Source organism: Protopterus annectens, chromosome 16.part0 (assembly GCF_019279795.1).
Source record: "Protopterus annectens isolate FY-2018-M chromosome 16.part0, PAN1.0, whole genome shotgun sequence".
In the NCBI taxonomy this organism is placed as follows: domain Eukaryota; kingdom Metazoa; phylum Chordata; order Ceratodontiformes; family Protopteridae; genus Protopterus; species Protopterus annectens.
Window position 1 is genome coordinate 133257875 of NC_056750.1, and position 23792 is coordinate 133281666.

General features: G+C 40.9%; 1 gene segment (V, D, J or C); it reads right to left on the bottom strand.

Moving 5' to 3' along the window:
- LOC122790892 overlaps positions 1-23792 on the bottom strand; it is a 367647-nt gene that overhangs the window by 126187 nt on the left and 217668 nt on the right. The window contains 2 exon segments of the C gene segment in view: positions 19165-19278; positions 23464-23728. Of these exon segments, the coding sequence occupies positions 19165-19278; positions 23464-23728 (379 nt within the window).

Consider the following 23792-nt stretch of genomic DNA (forward strand, 5'->3'; position numbering starts at 1 on the left):
GCAAATCATTTAAGAGGTCACAAGTGTGCTATATGTAGGTGTTGAGGAAACTGCATGTGTGGCCTGCACACACATAATAGATGATACCTTGTGCATTATAGACTACTTAGCAGTTGATGGATGATCTTTTCAGTTCATGTACCTTCTTCTCACTTCACCAGGTGGGGCCCTAATTCCAGTATGTGTGCAGTCTATGGCCCCCAGTACCCAAGGGGGAATGGGCTATGGCACACAAATTTTGCATGGTGCTGGCTGTCTTCTCTGGGGTATGTGGAAACCACATGTGAGCTCCTCCACCTAATGAAGCATTGCACTGAGGAACTAGTAGAGCATGTTTGAGGTAGAAGCCTGGGAAACCCCCATTCTGTCCCCTATAGATCATTGAAACATCCCTGTAGCTAAAATATGTAAAACTACACATACCTTGCTATCCACTGGGATAGGTTCTCTGTGATTCCCATGGGACCTCAGATGGGGCTGACATATGTCTAGTATTTCCTGTATGGTGAACCTGTCCACCCTGTAGTGGTCCACTGTTTCAATTTCATGGAGCCTGTGGTAACTCAAACATGGCCTGCAAACACTAAATCTTTGAAGATGAGATTTGGCAACATCAGTAGCAGTACTTTCTAACAGACCATCTTGCAGATAAGCTTTACAATGACTGACAAACAAAAATGACTGGAAAGTCCTGAGATAGTATTTAAAAAATATATATAACAAATCAAAAATAATCACCAAAAGACAGGGAATGCATCAAAATAATTTAATGAATAAAGTTAAGTGCTTTCGACAACGTGGGCCTTCATCAGAACATAAACTTACACAGATCTCTCAAATATCACTGAATACAAAACATCCCTATCACATGATCCAATTAAAATAAATGATCTTCCAAAATTTAGAAACATATTTACATACAATCTCACAAAAAGTTTGTAATAAAACATACACACATCAAAAAAGATCTACTTACACTTTTTCCTGGGATGATTTATAATCTAAACTGCCTCATAATTCACAGAACTATTAAATCCCAGTACGCTGTAGGCATAAAACAGGATTTGCCATTTCAGCTCAACATATTCCAATTTATTTTCTTTGTATCCATTAAAATGTCGTGGGACATGATCAATGACACTAAAAACATGTTTTTTTTTAAAAACAACACTCTGTTGAGTCTTTTGCCAAAGTGTTTTCCTTGCTGTAATCCCTTCTGTCCCTGTCAATCTCTCTCTTTTTTTTTTTTTTAGTTCAACATCAAGTTCCCAGTGTAGATACATCATGCAATGTCCACACTTCATTGACACAAGAACAGAAAATACATATTAAGTACCAGGTGTTTTACATGTAATGCAAAATATTTGGTCTATATGGCTAAGTGCTACACCTGTAAGGCATTTTATATACAAGAACTTAGAAAAAGAATTTATGAGCATCAATATGGTATAAAAATATTGCGATGATTTGAGAGATATGGGCGAAGGCTGCCAGCCTAGTCAAGTAGAATTTGATATATAATTCTGGCATTTGTAAATAAATGTAAAATACAGGCATGTTTCTTGAGTGTAAAAGAATACAGTGAAATGTGGAACTGCAAAATATGTGACAACATTGCACTCTACTGGCCCATTGAAGCATGTTGTGATCCTTTCATATTAGAATTCGGCTCCAGTGTGGCTGGATGAAGGTTTCATGCCCATTGTTTTAAGGCTAAAGTTTATGACCAGAATTTAGATGTGGAAAGTGCTTTATTGCTCTAGTTTCTGTTAGAATATACATGTGAAATGTCTTGTATTGTTGTAAGTTTCTGTGCAGGTGTTAGATTGCTAAATAATGCAGTTTGTGGCCTGAGAACTCAGATCAGGTGTTAAGATCATGCAATATGAATACTGGGAAAACCTAAGTGTCAAAAATGATGTCATTTTGGGAGGGCCTTAGAGACATGTTTGTTAGTAATGTTTAAATACTATTTCTCACAAGAGACCAGAAAACATTTTGATCTTGACATCTAACTCATCACTCTGCCTTGTGCTCACATGTAAGTTTTAGCACTGTGATTTCTTGTAGGAATAGTTAAAGCTAGTAAAGATTAATTAGGTATTTTTCTTTGAAATCAGACATGTCCTACTATATTATTTTAAGTTTCTGTGTGATCTCTGATCTCTTAGATATCGCTGTGGTGTAGTAGTTTTGTCTTGTGTTTTAATTATTTATTATTTTAAATATTTTTAAAACTTTCTACCTGTGGCTGATTTGTGTAGAGATAGGCTCTAGAGTACATTGCATATTTATAGAGTTTATTGTACTAGGCCACTGTGATAAGCCTTAGACTGTATAGTCACATTACCACTGGATAATAATAGTGCACAGTAGTAACTGGACACCCTTTTAAGGGCCTTTTAGTAGCTGATATATTAGTTGAGTTGTGGCAATAATTACTACCATATGGTCTGGGTAAAGGGGCAAAGCTGGAGAATCTGTATCAGCCTTTCCCAGGAGTGTTTGTGTGGTTGTATAACCTCTTCTCAAAGTGTGTGTGTGTGGTGTGTCAGCTACTAGGCAGGGACACGAAGCACTGGTTGGACAGAGAGGGTACTGGAGGTTTTAGCTTGCTTAGCTAGGCTGAGGCTTGGACCCTATAGCTGTGCCAGTGGGGAGTCTTACTGGGGACCTGGTGAGCAAGGGAGCAACCAGCTCCAGACTGACTGTGATCTCTGTGTGCACTTAAGGGAAATTGTACTTTACTGTGTGTATTAGTTATCCTTTTCTCTTTTATGAGACAACCTCTCTGGTGTTAGTGGTGAGGATTGAGGCTCCTTGATTGCTGGACCAGGGCACGGTCATCACAAACATAATCAAGGAAAATGAATATGAATGTATGCATGTATGTGCCTCAATATTTTAGTCTCTTTCTGGTTCATTTGCTTCCTCTTTTGATCTTTCAAAAAAGTACAGTTTTGTACCTACCATAAATGTAGATGTTCGAGGATCTCCATTGCTGCAGTCCTTACATATGGGTAGTCCGCTGTCCACAATCAGCCCGAATACCAAAGGGCTAGAACCGGCGTCGGTCATCGGCACCCGAGACTGACGTCAGTACGTGCCAGTACAAATGCGCATGACCGACGCCATATCCTCAGTCTTTCTTGCCTCAGACGTCAGAATGCAAAAAAAAACCACCACCCAAAACCCAACCTAAAAAAGTAAAGGGGGAAGGAGGGAGGGAAAATTGGACTGCAGCAATGGAGATCCTCGAACATCTACATTTATGGTAGGTACAAAACTGTACTATGTTCTTCGTCTCCCATTGCTGCAGTCCTTACATATGGGTAGAATCCCAGAGCAACGGAAAAAAGGGAGGCTGGCTAACTAAATAGCATTAGGAGCTGCTAACATGCCCTGTAAGATTGCAGTGGCAAACCCAGCCCTAGACCTAGAATAAAGAGGTAAATGATAATGCTTTGTAAAGGTATGTACAGAACTCCAAGTAGCTGCCTCTAGAATATCTTTAGTAGCTACCCCTCTCAGAAAAGCAGTAGAGGTGGCCGTAGCCCTAGTAGAATGAGGCCAGATCCCAACTGGAACATCCTTTCCATGATGAGAGTAACAAAAAGTAATACAATGGCCAATCCACTTGGAAATAGTTTGTTTCGAGACAGCTTTCCCCTGTGAAGTCAAAGCAAAAGAAACCAATAATTGTTGAGATCTTCTGAACTCTTTGGTTCTGCTCAGATAATACCTTAACTGCCTATGTACATTCAAAGAATGCAAAACTTTTTCCCCTTTATTTTGGGGGTTAGCATAAAAAGTAGGCAAATGTATAGATTGGTTCAATGCCACATTAGAAATCACTTTAGGCATAAAAGTAGGATTAGTACGTAAGGAAACTCTGTCCTTGTGAAAAATCAGAAAAGGTTCCACTGCCATGAGGGCCTGTAATTCAGATACCCTTCTAGCAGAAGTAACAGCCAACAAAAAAGCAGTCTTCCAAGACAACAACTTCAATTCAGCTGTAGCTGCAGGTTCAAAAGGAGGCAGAGTCAGCTTCTCCAAAACAAAATTAAGATCCCAGGCAGGAGTAGGAGCTCTTCGTGGGGGTCTTATATTCTTTGCCCCTCTAAAAAACTGTTTAACCAAAGGATGTGAAAACAAAGGAGGGTCACAATCATAGTGAGCAGAAATAGCTGCAGCATGCACTTTTACAGAAGAGAAGGACAAACCCTTGTCCAACAAAACAGTCAAATATTGCAATGTACAACTCAAATTAGGCAATTTGACATCAAAACCTTTAGCTGAACCCCAAAGAAAAAATCTCTTCCATTTATCAGCATAAACCTTTCGAGTACTAGGTCGCCTGGCTTCCAAAATAACATCCAAAACTTGTTGAGGGAGCTGAAGGCCCTCCTTCTTTAAAATAGAATGCGCCAGGCTGTCAGGTGTAGGGATTGCACCCTGACATTGAGAAAATGATTGTTTTCCTGAGACAATAAGTGAGGAATCTGTGGTAATGGCCAAGGTGTCCCATGAATTAAGCTCCTCAACAGAGGGTACCAATGCTGACGAGGCCAATCCGGTGCTATAAGGATCATGCAAGGTTTGTCCCTCCTGACTTTCAACAGTACCTTTGGAAGAAGAGGCAGAGGAGGAAAAGCATACACGTGAAGGATGCTCCAACTGAAGGATAGTGCATCTATTTTCCAGGCTTTCGGATGAAACAGCCTTGTGCAAAACAGAGGTAGTTGGAAATTCAGAGGAGAAGCGAACAGATCTATGTCTGGAGTTCCCCAAGCCATGGTCAACTGAAGAAATACCTGAGGGTCCAACTTCCATTCGTGAGGATCCACCATCTGTCTGCTCAGAACATCTGCTAAAGAATTTTGTGCTCCTGGCAGAAACTGTGCTCGAAGAGTGATGTGCAGATTTAAAGCAGTTTCCCATAACAGCATTGCTTGTCTGCAAAGAGGGTAAGAATGAGTTCCCCCCTGCTTGTTGATGTACCACATGACAGTTGTGTTGTCTGTTCGAATCAACACCAGTCCTGGTTGAAGTAGGTCCTTGAATGCTTTCAATGCAAATTGAACTGCCAGCATCTCTTTCATGTTGATATGCAAGTGAAGTAGCTCTGGGGGCCAAAGGTCTTGAATCCATTTTCCTTTGAAATGAGCTCCCCAGGCTGACTCCGAGGCGTCTGTCGTTAATATCTGACTTGCCTCTGGTTGGGTCACAGAGAGTCCCTTGTTTAGGTGAGCCCACCACACAAATTCTTTCTGAATGCAAGGTAGAATTGGAATGACAGTGTCCAAATCGTGGCTGTGTTGAGTCCAAACGCTTTTGAGATACCATTGTAGCTTCCTCATATGCAGTTTGGCATTGGGAAGTACTAGAATGCAAGATGCCATGAACCCCAAGGCTTGAAGGACTGTCCTTGCAGTCAGCCTGGACATTACTGATAGCTGTCGGAAGTATAGGTGAAGATTTCTTTGTTTGTCCAGGGTAAGAAATGCCATCTGAGTAGCTGTATTCAGTCTCACACCCAGAAAACACATCTCTTGTGAGGGTACTAGACTGGACTTTATTTCGTTCACAGAATACCCTAGGCATCTTAAAACTGTCATTACATACTGCAGATGTTGAAGAAGTTCGTGCTTGCCTTGAGCCAGAATCAAACAGTCGTCCAGATAAGGATAAATTTGAATTCCTTTTAATCTGAGAAAAGCTATTACTGGAGCCAGGACTTTTGTGAATACCCTGGGCGCAGTAGATAAGCCAAAGGGCAATGCAGAGAACTGATAATGCAAATTCCCATTTCGAAATCTCAGGAATTTCCTGCAACAGGGCCTGATAGGAATGTGAAGATAGGCCTCTTTGAGATCCAAAGTCACCATCCAGTGATCTCTGCCCAGCATAGGTAACAGCTGTTGAAGTGTTAACATCTTGAATTTTGGAATTTCCAGAAAGGTGTTTAGAATGGATAAATCCAGAATCGGTCTCCAAGTATTTCCTTTCTTTGGCACTAAGAAAAGACGGGAATAAAACCCTGTGCCTCTTTCCGCAGAAGGAACTTCCTGTATTGCTCCCAACTGAAGCAGAGAAGAAATTTGTGCCTGTGCTTCCAGTCTTTGCTGATGAGGCACATCCGGCATACCTTTGAAAGGAGGGAATGTGTGAAAATAAAATTTGTAACCTCGATCTATTATGTCCAACACCCATTTGTCTTGGGTAACCAAATGCCAATTCCTTCTGAAAAGTCCTAGTCTTCCTCCTAGAGGAGCTGCCAGCAAAGCAGAGTCCGGCAGCTGAAGACACAGGTCATTGGGTCTGCTTCCGAAAGGACTGACCCCTGCCCTCCCCAGCAGAAGGGGTAGAAGAACTCAAAGTCCTAGAAGTAACAGGGCCCTGAGAGGAAGCCCTACCTCTACCTCGCCTCGACCTGCCCCTAGAATGAAAGTCTGAAGAGGGAAAAGACCATCCCTTAGCAGGCCAATTCCTACTGAACTTAGGGGGCTGAACCTGTAAAAAGTCCTTAACTGTCTGCATAGACTTAGCTTTTTCCTCCATTTTTTTCAAAACTGATTCTACTGGAGGGCCAAAAAGAACATCAGATTGCAAAGGAGCATCCATAATTCGAGCCTTAACATGCTCTGACAAGGTCTGATCTTTAAGCCAGGCACGTCTGCGAACAACAGAACTAGTAGCAGCCACCATGGAAGAAGCTTGTAAAGCATCAAAACCACACTGCAAAGAATGCTTACCAACTTGGTCTGAAGCATGCACTAAATCCTGAAGCTCCTTACAATCAATACCTTCAGCTAAAGCATCTACTTTACATTTCAATTGACCCAGCAAATAATTTTGATACCTGAGCATATGAAACTGACAATTTAAAGCTCTCATAGCCAAAGTAGAAGAGGTATACAGTTTCTTACCCCACCTATCCAGGGCCCTAGCATCCTTGTCCAGAGGAACTGGATACTTAACCACAGAAGCCCTAACACCTTTAGGGCCTTGAGAAACAGTTTCTGGATCAGCCCTAGGACTCTTGTATAAGTACTTGTGAGCTTCCGGAACCCTGTAGTATCTATCTGGTTTAACTGGGGCAGGAGGCAGAGAATCTGGGTTAAGGGCAGCCTCAGAAAATACATCCTGAACAACATCCAGTACAGGGGGAATAGCCAAGGGCCTATGCTGAGGCAAAAACAAGAACTCTCTCAGCCTTTTACGAGAATCAGAGTAATCCTGGCCTTCCCATTTGAAATGCTCCCTCATGGAATGCAAAGTCTCAGAGAAAGAAAAATCTTCTGGAGGGGACGCAGAGGGAGTAGTGTCCTCAGCCTCCGAATCAGAATAGGGAGGGAAATCCTGAAGTTCTTCCACAGAGGAATCTGAGTCATTGGAAGACTGAACCAAACCCTCCAACTCTGTCTCTACCCTGGGCCTCTTCTCAGGGGGGGGCATAGAACCCCTAATTAAAGTAATCAAATCTTCAGCCATCTTTAACATGTGCTTCCTAGGAGCTGGACCCTGGGGACTAGCACCAGCAGGGGCAGACTTAGACTTAGAATGGCTTTTAGAAGGAGGAGGCCTAACTACCCTAAGAGGGGAGGGAACCACCGACACCTGAGAAGCACCCTCAGCCTGGCCTAACACAGGAGAAGCCACTTCCTGTAGTAACAAAGGCTCCCCTAGAGACTCAGGTAAACTTTCAGAAGGAGCCGCTGAAGTAGTCGGTGGTTCTACAGAACCGGCGTCCGGAGCGGACGACTCATCCTGTTTGGACCGCAAAGACCTCTCTTTGCGTTTCTTAGATGAACCAGGCGTCGGAGAATCCGACGGCATGTTGTAATTACAACGTTTACCAAACACTAGCCTAGCACAGTCCAACCGACATTTAATAGTACGCTTGTTAAAAGTAGCACAAAAGCGACACCCAACAACGTCGTGCTCAGGCCCTAAACAAGGAATACAGAGTGAATGGTAATCCCTATGAGGAATCTGTTTCCCACAAGAAATACAGTTATTAACTTTTTCTGACATCCGTCAATACTGAGGCAAGAAAGACAAAAGTGTCCCCAACGGGGTACTTAGCCCAACTTGGTCTCCGGTCTGAAACTCGAAAACCGACAATTCCAGAACGCCGAACGGCACTTGCAAACGCTGCTTCTGCTTAGGACCACGCGGCAAGAAAGACTGAGGATATGGCGTCGGTCATGCGCATTTGTACTGGCACGTACTGACGTCAGTCTCGGGCGCCGATGACTGACGCCGGTTCTAGCCCTTTGGTATTCGGGCCGATTGTGGACAGCGGACTACCCATATGTAAGGACTGCAGCAATGGGAGACGAAGAACATCCTTTCTTTTTCTATTCCTAATATTTTAGCTATGGAGATTTGATCATTTTGAATTGTTAATTTCCCTATCCCCTGCTTGACTTCATAGTCATTCTCTGAGTGTGGACTGTAAAACTAATGTCTTTCGGCTTTTTCCAGTTAGGGGCACCACAGCTGAACTCCGGTCCGCTAATGATTGGCAGTGGATTTTTATGTTGCCAAGGTGCCAGCCCGACGCCCAACCTTCAAAGAAGGTACACCCATTCATGCACACACCTACCTGCATGTCTTTAAACGTCACTCAACTGCTGGGAGGACATACAGACTCCACACAGAAGGCACTCAAGCTGAGAATTGAATCGGTGAGCCTCTTGTGGTGAGGTGACAACACTAACCGCTGCACCACTGCAGCTTATGGACTGTAATAGTTATTAACTTTTCTAGCAGCACTTGTGAATGCAATGCAAATTACTTTTTTTCCCTGCAAAGGCTGATGTAGGAGAATATTCTATACCATAAGTGACAAATTTTCAAGCACTTAAAAACTGTTTACAAGTGTAACTGCTTCAATAAACCTGGGTGACCATCAAAAATAATTTCCTGATGTACCTTAACCTCACATTCTATCAATATGTTTAGTTTAGTCAGCGTGAGTAGTACAACTTGGTTGTATCAAATATTAATGTAAATATTAAGTCTATATAGCATGCAGATATATTTATACTGGTTATCTGCTGAGGTTTGCCTACAAAACATTCATGGTCATTAAATAGTTTACTCTTTCAAGGAATTCTACAGCAAGTATATCTGTGAATGAACAGTATTATTCTCACTTAATGTATTAAAGTTATTTAAAAACAATGCTTAATTTGAGCTTGGCTGTTTGAAAATAGTATTAAGCTGTCTGTGATAACTTAGCTTAATATTTATATAATTTTGTAAATATTACAGATTATAGCATATGAAGTATGATTTGGCATATCCTGAGCACCATTAAGCAAACTCCACCACTTGCTTTTCCCATGTAATCATACAAACTTTCCTGACAAATATGTAACTTTACTCTTTAAACTGATGCCTGAATAGTGTCTTACATCTTATACACTTATTTCCATCTAAACTAATGAAACTATACTAAGCATTCAAGACAGCTATGTTCCATGTAAAATCAAACCATGACAATTAAAGGTGTCCCATATTTCTTAGGTAACCATCCTTCTTGGATGCAATAGCAGCATACAAATGTCATCCATGCCACGTGTGTTTGTTTCTGATATATTACTTTCAATGCAATTTTGTAAATAGTCTTACTTCTTCATTGCTATGAATCTGTTAATAAAACTGAAAAAAATAACTGTATAATTACTCTCGTGTTTAAATCAAAATGTCTTGATGTGTGTCTTTATACAAATTTAGTCTTGTAAAAAACAATAAATCTTAATATAACTAGGCCTAGTCTATGGTTCACAGGTATCTACTAGACTAATGACCATGGGTTATTTATAAGCCTAGTCATGCAACCCAAATGTATCCCATGAGCTATTTTGCCTTAGACATTATTTTAATGGTTAGTCACCACATGATTTAGCACCTCCCTTTGTCCATCAGAGACATAGGTGTCAGACCAGGGGCAAATTTCTGATTTCCCATCCACTGCTCCAAGTTAAGCTTGAATAGGGTCAGGGAAGGGCACTGCTTCCCATGAATGGGAAGCCTATTCCAGAATATGTGCCCTCCAACATGTCCTATTTAAATCCGAAGCAACGTTTAAATCCTTTAATAGTTCTGATGCTGTTCATTTTGCAGATATGCAAAAGGTCCATCAGGTTGGGATCCATGTATGCCTTGTAGGCTAGGCATAAATCACATCTCAGCAGTCTGTAGGAAACAGAGTGTAGGGATAGGGCTTTGAAGAGTTCTGCATATGACATTGTGCTTATGCCCTTTGCTCTTTTTGTGAGGAGCCTCCATGGATGTTCAGTTGTTGCATGTACTTGGCCAGACACATACCGAAGGAGAAGTTATACTCCATGATGAGTCTGCTGATGTCTGAGTACAGTAGCATGATGACTTAGCTGGGCCTGGATGCTATGCCTTTACTTATAAGTTGAGTGACAAAGAATTATTTTCTTACTACCTTAGACACATGTTGGTTGAAAGCCAAGTTACTTTCTACACGAGTCCCTAAATCCCTGACTACTGTGTCACATTCTAGGGGTGCTTTATTGATTAATTATTTTCCCAGGATGGTTGACTTCCCAAAAGCTACTATTATGCATTTCTTTGCATTGAGTTATAAGACATGGCTTTGGCACCAGTCATCTGTCTGTGTTAGAAATTAATGTACAATGCTAGTATTTCAGGATGTTTCTGTGACTGCTCCTAGCTGGCAAACTTGGTAAGACAGAGGCCCTTAATATTGGCCTTCACTTCTGAGAAATAGATGCCAGAGAAGAGTGGACCCAACACAGAGCTGTGGGGGCACCACCGGTGACTGGCCTTTTGTGCAGGTAGTCTCTCCAGTCCTAGCCTCCAGGGTCCTATTCGTGAGCTAATTGGCTATCCAATGAGTTACATAGGGGGTTATGAATAATTCTATGAGGTTGTTTACAATGCCCAAGTAGGGTATTATATCAAATGCCTTAGCTAGGTCAAGGTAGGCAGCATGTACCATTTTTCCCTCATCCATTGCCTTGGTGACCTGTTCAAAGAAGTCCACCACATTTAGTAGGCTTGACCTTTGATAAAACCAAACTGGGTTGAGTCCAGTGTTTGAAGGTTTTCTATGCCACTGTTAATCATTTCCATGATAATTCTTTCCATGCCTTTGCATATGAGACTAGTCAGACTAATAAGTCTGTACTTCCTGGGATTTGTTGATGGCCCACCCTTAGTAATGACTGTTGTGCTCCTCCATTCATATGGCATGAAGCCTCTTTGGAGGATATGGTAGAGTAGGGTGGAAGTGGCACTGATAGGTCATATGTCTGGCTATTTAGGAGGCATTCTGGGATATAATTGGGGTCCACTGAATGCTCTTTTCTTAGCCACAGAGAATGCCTTTATGTGGTCTACTTAAATTATGTATAGTGAAAGTCACATTACAGGTTATCTCATTTTTTTAAAAGGGGGGAGAGATGAAGGTTAGACTCTTGAGGAATTGGATTCTACAGTTCTAACAGGACCATGCCCCTTAGCAGTACTTTTTCTGTCTCCATGATAATTGCTCAATTTTAGATTCAAAGAATATGCTATTAGTGACAAGAGAAACAGATTTAACAGGATATGTTGGGAGGTGAAACTTTCCTGAGTGAATTGAATCTTTGAAAACAAAGTGCAATAAAGGGGGATGTGACTCAGAGAATTAACTCCTTTTGTAAAATGTCTGCAAGCCCATTAATAGCACAAAGGGATTAAAAACTTAGAGAAACAGAAGCAAGTCCCATTTTCTGCTAATGTGAACTTAGTTAAGGTTCTAAGTGCATTAGTGGCCAGTGTACTATTTTGGAAAAGTATAACACAATATTCTGTGGCAGTACATTGCATACCCATCTCTTATTACTGCATATATCAACTGTAGTGCCTCATCTATTATGTAGTCTTTGCCCTACACTGTGGAGTGTTTGAGGGAGGCAGCAGAGCAGAAAGTCAATGAAAAAGAAGGCACAGCAATGAAGGCAGGTAGCGCCATGAACAGAAAACCACAGGTTCAAGCCATGCAGTTTGGGAAATGAAAGAAACACAAGTGTTTTAAAATAGTATATTCGCTACAGCATTGTTCATCTTTAAGTCTGCCTGGCATCTATACTGCATATTGAATGCCATTAATGTCTGCCTTATTCCTCCCCTTCCTTTTCATTCAGCACATCCCCAGCAGAGAGAAACCCTGCAGATGCAATGCTTAAAACACTCAATTTCCAGCAGAGTGGAGACACTGCCAGAAGCACTATATCCCCAGCACAGCAAGGCCTAGTGATGACAAGTAGTTTGGAACAAACTAGAGGTGCCAGGATCCACTCCAAGCTATAAATATTGTATAAATATCCTTTTTTTCCTGAGACTTCCCTGATCATTAAGACCCCCCCAAGTCACTCCTTTGACCCCTTTGTTTCCCTTATCTTCTTAGGTTAAGCATCCAGTATCATCTCTTGGGGAGAGATCTCCTACCTCTGGAATGCAAGACCTTTTGGTAACTTTATTTTGTCATCCAGGCTAAAGGTGAGAGTTGAGCACCAATGAGCGGACATTATTGGGAAGCACAGTTTTTTGCTTACAAGGCCAAACCTTCCCACCTGGAGTCTGAAATGCATGACATCATCTTTCTTCCTCACTAGTGCACCTTCACTTTTGTACATGCATGAATGGAGCTATTGCACATGGTTTGGCCGGGTTTATATTACTTTACTGAATTGTTAAAAGTTCGAACGACATATGGTCGAACCCATATGTTTGAACTTTTAACAATTCAAAAATGTAAAAAAAAAATAACACAAGAACCTACCTGACAGTTTTATGCAGGCCCCGCTGCACCCGCCACTCTTTAAATATACCAACTTCGAGATCACACTACAGTGCAGGAAAGGGAAACCTTCCCATTCTGCACTGTACGGAGATCTCCATTCAAACATTCAAACTGTTGAAAGTTCGATCATATGGGTTTGACCATATGATGTTCCAACTTTTAACAGTCCAACAATGTAATATGTACCCGGTTTGGCCAATGCTGGCAGTTCTTGTCTGGCCTGCAATGCTGCAAACTGTACTTCCTCTATCACCAGTAGGTGTCAGCACTGTAATGGATCTGACTATTCAAATCTATTCACTCGCTCCTCTGTTTCATGAATCAGCAGGGCATTCCCACACACTCCTGGCCAATATCTACAGTCTCAAGGCCCCTGCTTGGACTAGATTCTCTTTTTTGTAGTCAGGGTTTTATTCATTTTTGCCACCAAGCCATCCAATTCAGGTTAACACTTTAGTCATAGGCGACTCTATAGTCAGGCACCCTGATGTCCCACTCACCAGGCTGAACAAGGAGAAAATTACAGACAGCTGCTTGTCGGGTGCCACGATCTGTCACATAATGCATGCACTCAAATCACTCCACAACAAGTACAAACATGACTCTATCATTGTCCATGTTGGAGTGAATGACTTGAGACATACCTCCCTGGACTACATAAAAAGAGACATGGAAGAGCTCTCGGATCATGTGGCCCAGGCAGGTATGATCCTAGTCCTGAGTAGCATCCTGCCTTTGCCCAGAATTATACCACAGTATAAGGACAAAATGATCGACTTCAACAACTGGCTAAGCTTCTGATGTCATTCAAAGGGGATTCAGTATCTGTTTGTCTGTGACGACATGATCGACAAACCACGATGCTTTGGCAGAGATGGTCTGCACCTGTCACCCCTGGGATTCAGGTTATTGGCTAAAGCTCTTGCCACCCCATAGTGCATTTTTTAGGCAATGTTCAAAGGACAAAATCACCACTGTAACAGATACAATCATGCAAAATCTGAAGGTAATGCTACTCAATGCTAAAAGTCTAAACTTCAAAATGCGCTCTCTCGAGGCACTCCTAAAAATAGAAAACATCAATATCTGTGCAGTAACTGAGACCTGGTTCAAGGCTCCAGAGAGCACCCCTCCAATACCAGGCTACAACTCTTACCACACTTTTCGGCCACCAAACCAGGATCGAAACTCTAAAGGTGGAGGAGTGTCCATATTCACCAAGGATATACACACCTCCAGGCTAGTTGCCCAACACAATGCATCTAAAATTCTCCAAGTGCAACTAACACTAGGTAAGACTACAATCCAAACTGTAGCTTGCTACAGATCCCCCACCATGCCCCAAGATTCTCACTACACCTTTCTAAACATACTGGAAAATATTAAGATACAACCAAACACCCTAATACTGGGTGATTTCAACTACCCTGCCATTAGCTGGGAAAACTACTTGGGTACCAACACATTTTCCCAACGGTTCTTGGAATTCATAAATTCCAATTTTATTTTTTTACATTTTTTTGATTTATTTTACAGTCTTTCTGAAATTTCCATTTCCTGGCTGGAGAAATTAGAATTAAAACTCCGGCCAGGTAAAAATTAATACATATGTAAAATCAACATACACAGCAAAGAAAATACACAGCAAGAAAGGAGTTGGTGGGTTAAACAACCAAAAAAAAAAACAAAATTCTTCAAACAAATTAGTACAACAAGAAGAGTTACTACCATACACAGACAAATACAAACAGAATTACAAAACAGATAAATACAGGATAAAAATTTATAGATATAAATACAAAATAAGAAAGTGATAAAAGAAGAAGGTAAAATTAGGTAAGGAATAGGATGGGTTAAGAGAGTTAAGATTAAAATTTAGAGGGGAAAGGAGGAGAGGGCAAGGGAGGAGGGAGAAAGAGAGCTAGGTGGAAAAAAAGAAAAGTGAAACAAAGTGAGAGAGAAAGTTAGGTAGGTAAGTAGTAAGTGAAAAAGTGTGTTACAACATGAGCAAGCCAAAGCCAGTGATTCTGAAGTGTAGTTTTATTTTGTTTGAAGAGAGAAGTAGAGGAAATCATTGTTATGTTTGTAAATGCCCTGGATCAATTAATCCATTGCCCCACCAGGGGTTCCAATATCCTAGACCTTGTCATTACTAACATGGGAGATAGATGCTCCACACCAGTGGTCACCCCCTCATTGGTCAGCTCTGACCATAAGCTAATCACCCTTGACATCCAAATCCCACCCCCAACCCCAGTAAGGAAACCTCTGTAAAAAACTTCTCCAAAGCCAACTTCATGCTACTCAAGTCAGAAGTGACAAACTGCATGACACCCATGTAGACGGGAGCTGAAAGTTCGACTGCTGAATCCTACACTAAGGCACTGTATGAGCACATCCACTCGTGCATGAATTGTGCCATCCCAAATAGAACCAAGACGCTCTCCTCCAAAAAAAGGAAGCCAATCTGGTGGTCCCCTGCATAAACAAACTATACAACAAAAGGAAGAAACTGTTTCAAAAAAGAGGAAAATCCCAGGATGCAAAAAACTCCCTTACCAGCATCAGTAAGAAGCTGAGATCCCTCATAAAATCCTCCAAAGCAAGTCACGAAAATAAAATTGCTAAAGATTCCAAAGACAACCACAAGGCATTCTATAGTTATGACAATAATCTAAATGGCAATGCTCAGATTTGCTCTGAGCTACAACAGAATGGCATTAAATATACTGATTCCAAGGATATTGCCAATATCCTGGCAGGTCGATTTAGTGCCAACTTCATCCCCCCTCTCACAACCTAAAGGGCCCATCTCAATACCAAAAGACTGCCAAATTCCGGTAATCACGGCCACACAGGTAGAAAGCACACTCTCCAAAGCTAAGAATACAGCATCCATGGGACCAGATGACATCCTGAACTACAAAATGAACTGGCACCTCACCTAAGTGTCATGTTTAATCATAGCCTCACCTCAGGCTTTGTGTCCACTGAGTGGCACTCAGCTACAGTTATCCCACTCCACAAAGGGGGATCCACCTTCCGTCCCGGGAACTACCGTTCCATCAGTCTGATGAGCATGATCTGCAAGGGCATGGAATGCATTATCATGGAACTTATAAACAGACATTGGCAAACTTCAAACACTGGACCCCACCCGATTTGGGTTTGTGAAGGACCGATCTTGTCTCCTGAACCTGACTGACTTCTTTGAATCAGTCTCCATAGCTGTGGACGAGGGTAAGGAGGTCCACACAGCCTATCTGGACCTTGCCAAGGCCTTTGACACTATCCCCCACTCTGGAATCATAGATAAACGTATTAAGCTGGGCATAAATCCCTACGTCACTCGATGGGTTGCCAACTGGCTTACTGACAGAACCCAGACTGTAAAAGGAGCCGACTCCAAATCCAGCTCCAGACAGGTGACAAGTGGAGTACCTCAGGTTTTAGTCCTGGGACCACTCTTGTCTAGCATCTGCTTCTCTGAAGTACAGGTAACACTAAGGGACTCTGGCTAACAAAGTTCACAGATGACTGCAAACTGAGAGCCATTACTGAATCCCCAAATGATGTGAATATTCTACAAAAGGGCCTTACAGAAACAGATGCTTGGTGGCAGAGCCATGAGCTCAAGCTTAATGCCAAGAAATGTATAGTTATCCCCTTTGGAAAAAATATGTACCCATGAATTACCACATAGGTGGCAGTACACTAAACACTGAAAGTGTGATGAGAGACTTAGGGACACAGGTAGACAGTGGTCTCACCTTCGATAACCACATTGCCACAACAGTCAGGAAATCCTTCTATGTGGCACACCTCATCACTAAGGGCTTTTCATCCAGAAAAAAGGAGGTTGTTGTCCCACTGTACTGATCCCTCATTAGACCCATTATAGAGTGCAATGCCCCATTTGATATGTACCTCACAAGACATCTGCAACAGCTGGAAAGGCTACAGAAATACCTCACTAAAAGAATCACAGGCCTAAAGCAGATGCCCTATGTTGACCGTCTAAAAAAACTCCAGCTGTACTCTGTGGTATATCGTCTATTCAGAGGTGATCTCTGCTTAACATACAAGGCCATGTCAAACCCTGAGCTGTTGGACATGCTCCACTTAAAGAAATCCCAATCCCTCAGAGCCACACACTCCAGGGATCTAAAGCTTGTCATCACAATGAACAAAACATGCTGGAGAGATAGGTTCCTGACCCAGAGACTCCCCCTACTCTGGAACAGATTGCCCATACATGTCAAGCAGAGTGCCTACTTGGCCCTCTTCAAAAGGAACTTTGACAATTGGATGGGAGATAGGAAATTCACCTCGGGGATCACATCAGTCGCCCTGCTAGACAGGGGTCCAGGGAAGCAAATATTGTGGGAAGAAATATCCAGGGAATTGTTATGGCTAGGCTTGTATAGGCCCTAGGGCCAATAGCCTAGTACCAACCTATGAACCTATGACCCTATGAGGATATATGTGATTGTATTTCTTTTATATGTATTTTGTTGCAGTGCTTGTGAAGATGAGGCAAAAGCCCACTCATCCTTCTATTATGTTTTTGCCCTCTGGCTGGAACCACAGAACATGTCAAACATAATATGAGTGTCTCTGCAATAAATAGTTTACATGACAAATATTACTGCAGGCGTTGGAGGCAGAGAAGCTGTCACTGACAGTCCTGAGAGCCACAACTTTGACAACGAAGATGTTGTAAGTTAACTGTAGTAATGCAAAGGCAAATTAAATGTGTTTGCTGTGTTGGATGTATTTTAGGACAGCAGTAAACTACATGAAAACGTGGATTTATAAACTAACCATTGTCACATGCAGTATTAACTCAATATATCTGCTCTGTACCACAAATGCATTTATACATTTGTTTACTATTCTACAGAAGATATCCCTTTTTTCCTCTCTGCGCCCCAGAAAATGTAGTGATTTAAATATTTCTGCACTATGTCAAAACTAACTCCTTTGCAAAGCATTTCACTAACATTCTCACATTCCTTGCCCATACTGATAATGCATACTGCACTAGTTGTAGTTTAGGATATACCATATAAACATAATCATAGGACTCATAGGAAATACAAGGTTATTTCATCAAATGACCGCCACCCTTATACACTACCATGTTTTTCTTGTATGTCAATGCATGTATGTCCTGGAATTAATTTTATGGTACCCAACTGTCTAAGGTATGTCTGAAGGTTGACAGGAAATCATACTGCTTGACATGCAAGGACAGCCTATTCCACAGCAAGATGAGGTGCTGGGTAGTAAACCTATCACTCCATTTAGATTTGAATCTCTTTCCTAATATAAGCAGAGATCTCTTAAAGATACAACCCCTTCAAGAAATCAACCTCCCGTTTCCTGCATGAGAGGCAGGATTACTGACTGCTATACTAAGAAAGAATTAGCTACACTGTAATGGTTTTACAAACATTCCCACATTGGTTTGAAAATGTGTGCCTGCAGTGATAATTTGCATTTTGCGTACTCTCTTTAATACTATAAATACCAATGGTTTGCATTTAATTTTTCTTAAGTTTCTACACCACATTATAAGAAGTGGCAAAATATCTTAAGTGTGGCTGATGCTGCAGTCACTGTTGCTGGGTGTGAAGATGCATGCTCTTTGAAAGTATTCAATGCAAGAGAAATTCCACTTCCCCTAGGTGCACTGGCCTCATAGTAGATTATATTAGTAAAGAAGGGAGTAGGGGTTATTGTATGTGGGGAGTGATATGATCCCCACATGATCAATGACTTTTAATTCTACTTCAATTTAACTTTTTTTTTTCAAATTCAAATGGCATTCAGACATTTACAATCATGGCATGGATTTGCAAGAAGCATTTACTGCATTTCTGATTTAACACTCCATTCCTAACTGAAAAGTTTTTACATTAAATGTACTTTTAAATCATTAAATTAAAATTGCCTTACTAGGTAATTATTTTCCATTAATAGCAATGTTGAGGAGCATAAAGGCATATATTTCATCTTTTCAAGAGCATTTCGTCAATACAGCTGTTAAAATATAGACTTGGGAAGTTGTGACTTTAAGGAAAGTCAGATGAACTACAATGATGGTGGTGCCAAATCAAGGGGGCCCCAGTAACAAATATGCTTATCACATTTAGAAGTCATTTTGAGACCAATTTTTAACTAAAACATCACAATGCAAACAGCAGATTAATTGGATAGCATCATACTCACATTAAGCTGTGAAAATGCTTCTATAAAACTTGTGGTAGCGCGTCACTTAAAATATTCAGTATGGAGATTCAGCTTACCTGATCCCTTTTTGTAGCAGTATGCAACAATGATAAGGAGAATCAGCACAATCAGACCTCCCAAGATACCAGAAACCCACCAGCCACTGAATAATTCCTTGACATCAGGAGGCTCTGAACAAAATAAGCAAAAATGAGTAAACATTTCAGTTCCTGCAATAACTACATGCAAAAACAAAAACAAGCAAAAAAAAAATATATATATATATATATATATATATATATATATATATATAGTATAAATGTATAAACATACACAAAGATATATACATATAGATTAGACATAGATATAAAGATTGAGAGAGAAAGAATAGTTAAATAAAGAGATTAGATAAAACAATTAGATTTTCACAGAACGCTATTATATCTGATACATTCTACCACATTCTGTTATCTGCTCTGTGCAATTATACAAAACTGGTCTAAATGGAAATCTACAGATTACAATGTTCTTATTTACAGGAATCATAGCCGCGGTTGAGTGGCATTCAAAAGACATGTGTGAATGGGCGTGCCTTCGTTGAAGGTTGGACGTCGAGCTGGCACCTCGGCACCGTAAAAATCTACTGCCAATCATTAGCGGACCAAAGTTCCGCTGTGGCGACCCTAACCAGGAAAAGCCAAAAGAAGAACAACAACATAGGTTATTACTGTTGTTAATTCTTGTTGTAAGCTGTGGGACATTACTCAGTAGATTACATGATTTGTGGAGAGACATTCCAAAGGTATTTCCCCTTGGAAATTTTATTAACAAATCTACAGAAATGGCAAGATATTTCTAAAAAGTATTTTGAAAGCAGTATTTTCTTATTACATGAGCTCTTCTATTGGAAATCTCTGTCCTGTACAATTTTTTAATTTTCTTCACATACATGTCATACAATGTCATGTCAGCACAGAATGTGGAATTAAAAGTGAAACAAAAAAGAAAAAAAGCATGGTTAATGAAATTATTGAATCATTTCTAAGTGCAATGATTACTTAAGTCTGAGGCTTATAGTGCTCTGTTCTCAGTCCTGGTGAAAATTTAGCTTAGCAAAGCTCAGCTTTTATTTTGGTGCATTATCATCTGACACTTTACAAAACACATACAAGTCAAAGAAGCAGACGTTAAACAGAAAGAAAAACAGCTTAAGGGTATATGAAATAAAATGCATTTTAATATAGAAATGAAACATAGGCTATTAAGCTAATGATTTATAATAAGCCACTTTAACACACAATGCTATAATTGTTAGAAAAAATGCTGGATTTGTTAGATTAATACTGGTTTTAAGAATAATGGTGATGTGCAGAGCTGTAGTAACTACAGCGGGATAACATTGATCAGCCACAGCATGAAGTTATGGGAAAGAGTAGTGAAAGCTAGGTTAAGAAGGAGGTAATGATTAGTGATCAGCAGTATGGTTTCATGCCTGGAAAGAGCAGTACAGATGCAATGTTTGCTCTGAGGATGTTGATGGAGAAGTATAGAGAAGGTCAGAAGGAGTTGCATTGTGTCTTTGTGGACTTAGAGAAAGCATATGACAGGGTGCCTAGAGAAGAGTTGTGGTGTTGTATAAGGAAGTCGGGAGTGGGAGAGAACTATGTAAGAGTGGTACAGGATATATACGAGGGTAGTGTGAGAGTGGTGAGGTCTGCAGTAGTAGTGATGGATGCATTCAAGGTGGAGGTGGGACTACATCAATGATCAGCTCTGAGCCCTTTTTTATTTGCAATGGTGATTGACAGATTGACAGACAAGATCAGACAGGAGTCCCAGTGGACTATGATGTTTGTGGATGACATTGTGATCTGTAGTCAGAGTAGGGACCAGGTTGAGGAGACCCTGGAGAGGTGGAGATATGCTCTAGAGAGGAGAGGAATGAAGGTCAGCAGGACTAAGACAGAATTGATGTGTGTGTCAATGTGAGGGAGGACAGCAGAATTGTGAGGATGTAGTGAGTAGATTTGGTGAAGGTGGATGAGCTTAAATATTTGGGATCAACAGTTCAGAGTAATGGTGATTGTGGAAGAGAGTGTAGGCAGGGTGGAGTTGGTAGAGAACAGTGTTGGGAGTGATTTGTAACAGACAGAATGAAAGGGAAGGTCTACAAGAGAGTAGTGAGACCAGCTATGTTATATGGGATGGAGATGGTTGCACTGACAAAAAGACAGGAGTCAGAGCTGGAGGTGGGAAAGTTAAAGATGTTCATAGGTTCATAGGTAGGTACTAGGCTATTGGCCATAACACCTATATAAGCCTAGCCAAATGGTACCCTGGCTTTTGCCAGCAAAGAAAATTATTTTCCTGTGCCCCTGTCAAGCAGAGCCACAGAAGTGATCCCCAGGGTGAATTTCCTATATCCCATCCAGTCATCAAGATTTTTCTTGAAGAATGCTAATGAGGAGCTTTATTTGATATAGATAAGTAGTTTGTTACAGAGTATGGGAAGTCTCTGGGACAGGAATCTATCCCTCCAGCATGTTCTGTTTATTGTGGTGACAAGGTTTAGGTCCCTAGAGCGTGTAGCTTGGAGGGATTGGGATGTCTTTATGTGGAGCATGTCCATCAGCTCTGGGTTTGGCATTTCTTTGTATGTTAGACAGAGATTGCCTCTGAGTAGGTGATACGCAATAGAGCAAAGCTGGAGTTTTCTGAGATGGTCTGCTTATGGCATCTGTTTGAGGCTGGTAATTGTCTTTGTGAGGTATTTCTGTGGCATTTCCAGTTGTTGTAGATGTCTTGTGAGGTACATACCAAAAGGGGCATTATACTCTATAGTGGGTCTAATGAGTGATAAGTAGAGGGGAACAATGACCTCTTTTTTCCTGGATGAGAAACCTTTTGTGATGAGGTGTGCCATGTAGAAGGATTTCCTGACTACTGTGGCAATGTGATTATCAAAGGAGAGACTACTGTCCACCTGTGTCCCTAGGTCTCTTATCACACTTTTGGTGTTAAGTAGACTACTGCCTATGTGGTAGTTCATGGGTACAGAGTTTTTACCAAAAGGGATTACAATGCACTTTTTGGCATTGAGCTTGAGGCCATGGCTTTGACAACAGGCATCTGTCTCAGTGAGGCCCTTTTGTAGCATGTCCACATCATTAGGAGTTTTGATTATGGCTCCTAGTTTGCAGTCATCTGCAAACTTTGTTAGCCAAAGACCTTCTGTGTTAGCCTGTACTTCAGAGAAGTAGATACCAAATAGGAGAGGACCTAGGACTGAACCCTGTGGTACTCCAATTGTCACTGGTCTGAAGTTGGATTTAGAGTCTGCTACTTTCACAGTGTGGGCTCTGTCAGTGAGCCATTTGGCAACCCATCTTGTGACATAGGGATTTATACCTAGTTTAGTGAGTTTGTCTATAATTCCAGAGTGGGGGATGGTGTCAAAAGCCTTGGCGAAATCTAGATAGGCTGTGTGAACCACCTTACCCTCATCTACGGCTTTGGTGACCTCTTCAAAGACGTCTATCAGGTTTAGGAGACATGATCTGCCTTTTACAAACCCAAACTGGGTAGGGTCCAGAGTTTGGAGATTTGGAGTTAAGATGTTAAGATTTGCATTGGGTGTGATGAGGATGGACAGGATTAGAAATATTATTAGAGGACCAGCTAGGTTGGATGGTTTGGAGACAAAGCGAGAGAGTCATTGGTTTGGACATTTGCTGAGGAGGGATGCTAGGTATATTGGGAGAAGGATGTTAGGATGGAGCTGCCAGGTTACAGGAAAAGAGGAAGGCCTAAGATAAGGTTTATGGATGTGGTGAGAGAGGACATGCAGGTGGTTGGTGTAACAGAGCAAGATGCAGAGGACAAGATGTAATGGAAACAGAAGATCTAATGTGGCAACCCCTAATGGGAGCAGTCAAAAGAAGAAGTTAGATTAATACTATATGGTATTACATGCAGTACACTCTTTCTCTGAGACTAAATCAGTGATAACCACTTGCATTAAAGCCCCATACTGTTATCCAAATCTCATACTCTCTTTTGTACTTAGAAATATTTACAGATAAAATAAATATATAGTAATATTGTTTAAAAATGCAGCAATCTCATCAAAAGTTCTTATCTTTTGTTAATGCCAAACTTGTCTTCATATACTACTATATAATTGTCCTCATTACTTTCTCAGTGTACTTATTATATTCACTAGTTGTGGATTCTGTCTAAATTACCTCTGCATTATTACATTAGTTTGTGAAATTAAGTTATACATGTGAAGCAGTCATCTAAAAGTGGTATCACAATTTTAGTCCTGGCATTGCAATTCTTAAAATATTTTCAAGTGCACATGTTTATGTCCTTACTTGGTTTGTGAATTTTTCTTGTAATAGGTGAAGCGAGAGATGCATGAGAGACCTGACATGTAAGTTCTAACCCATCATTCCAGTCATTTGGGAAAATCTTTAGAATACTGTTGAAGATGTATTTTCCAGCACTGTCAAGTTTGGGACCAATGTTTGTAAAATTTGATGAAATGAGATTCCCATTAATGTACCAGGAAACATTTAGAAGACTGGGATAAAATTCAGAGACTAAGCAATTGATAACATCAGGTATTTCTGTTGTGGGCTGAAAAACAAAAAAGAAAACTTAGTAAATGTGTGATATGACTATAAAGCAAAGTGACTGTGAC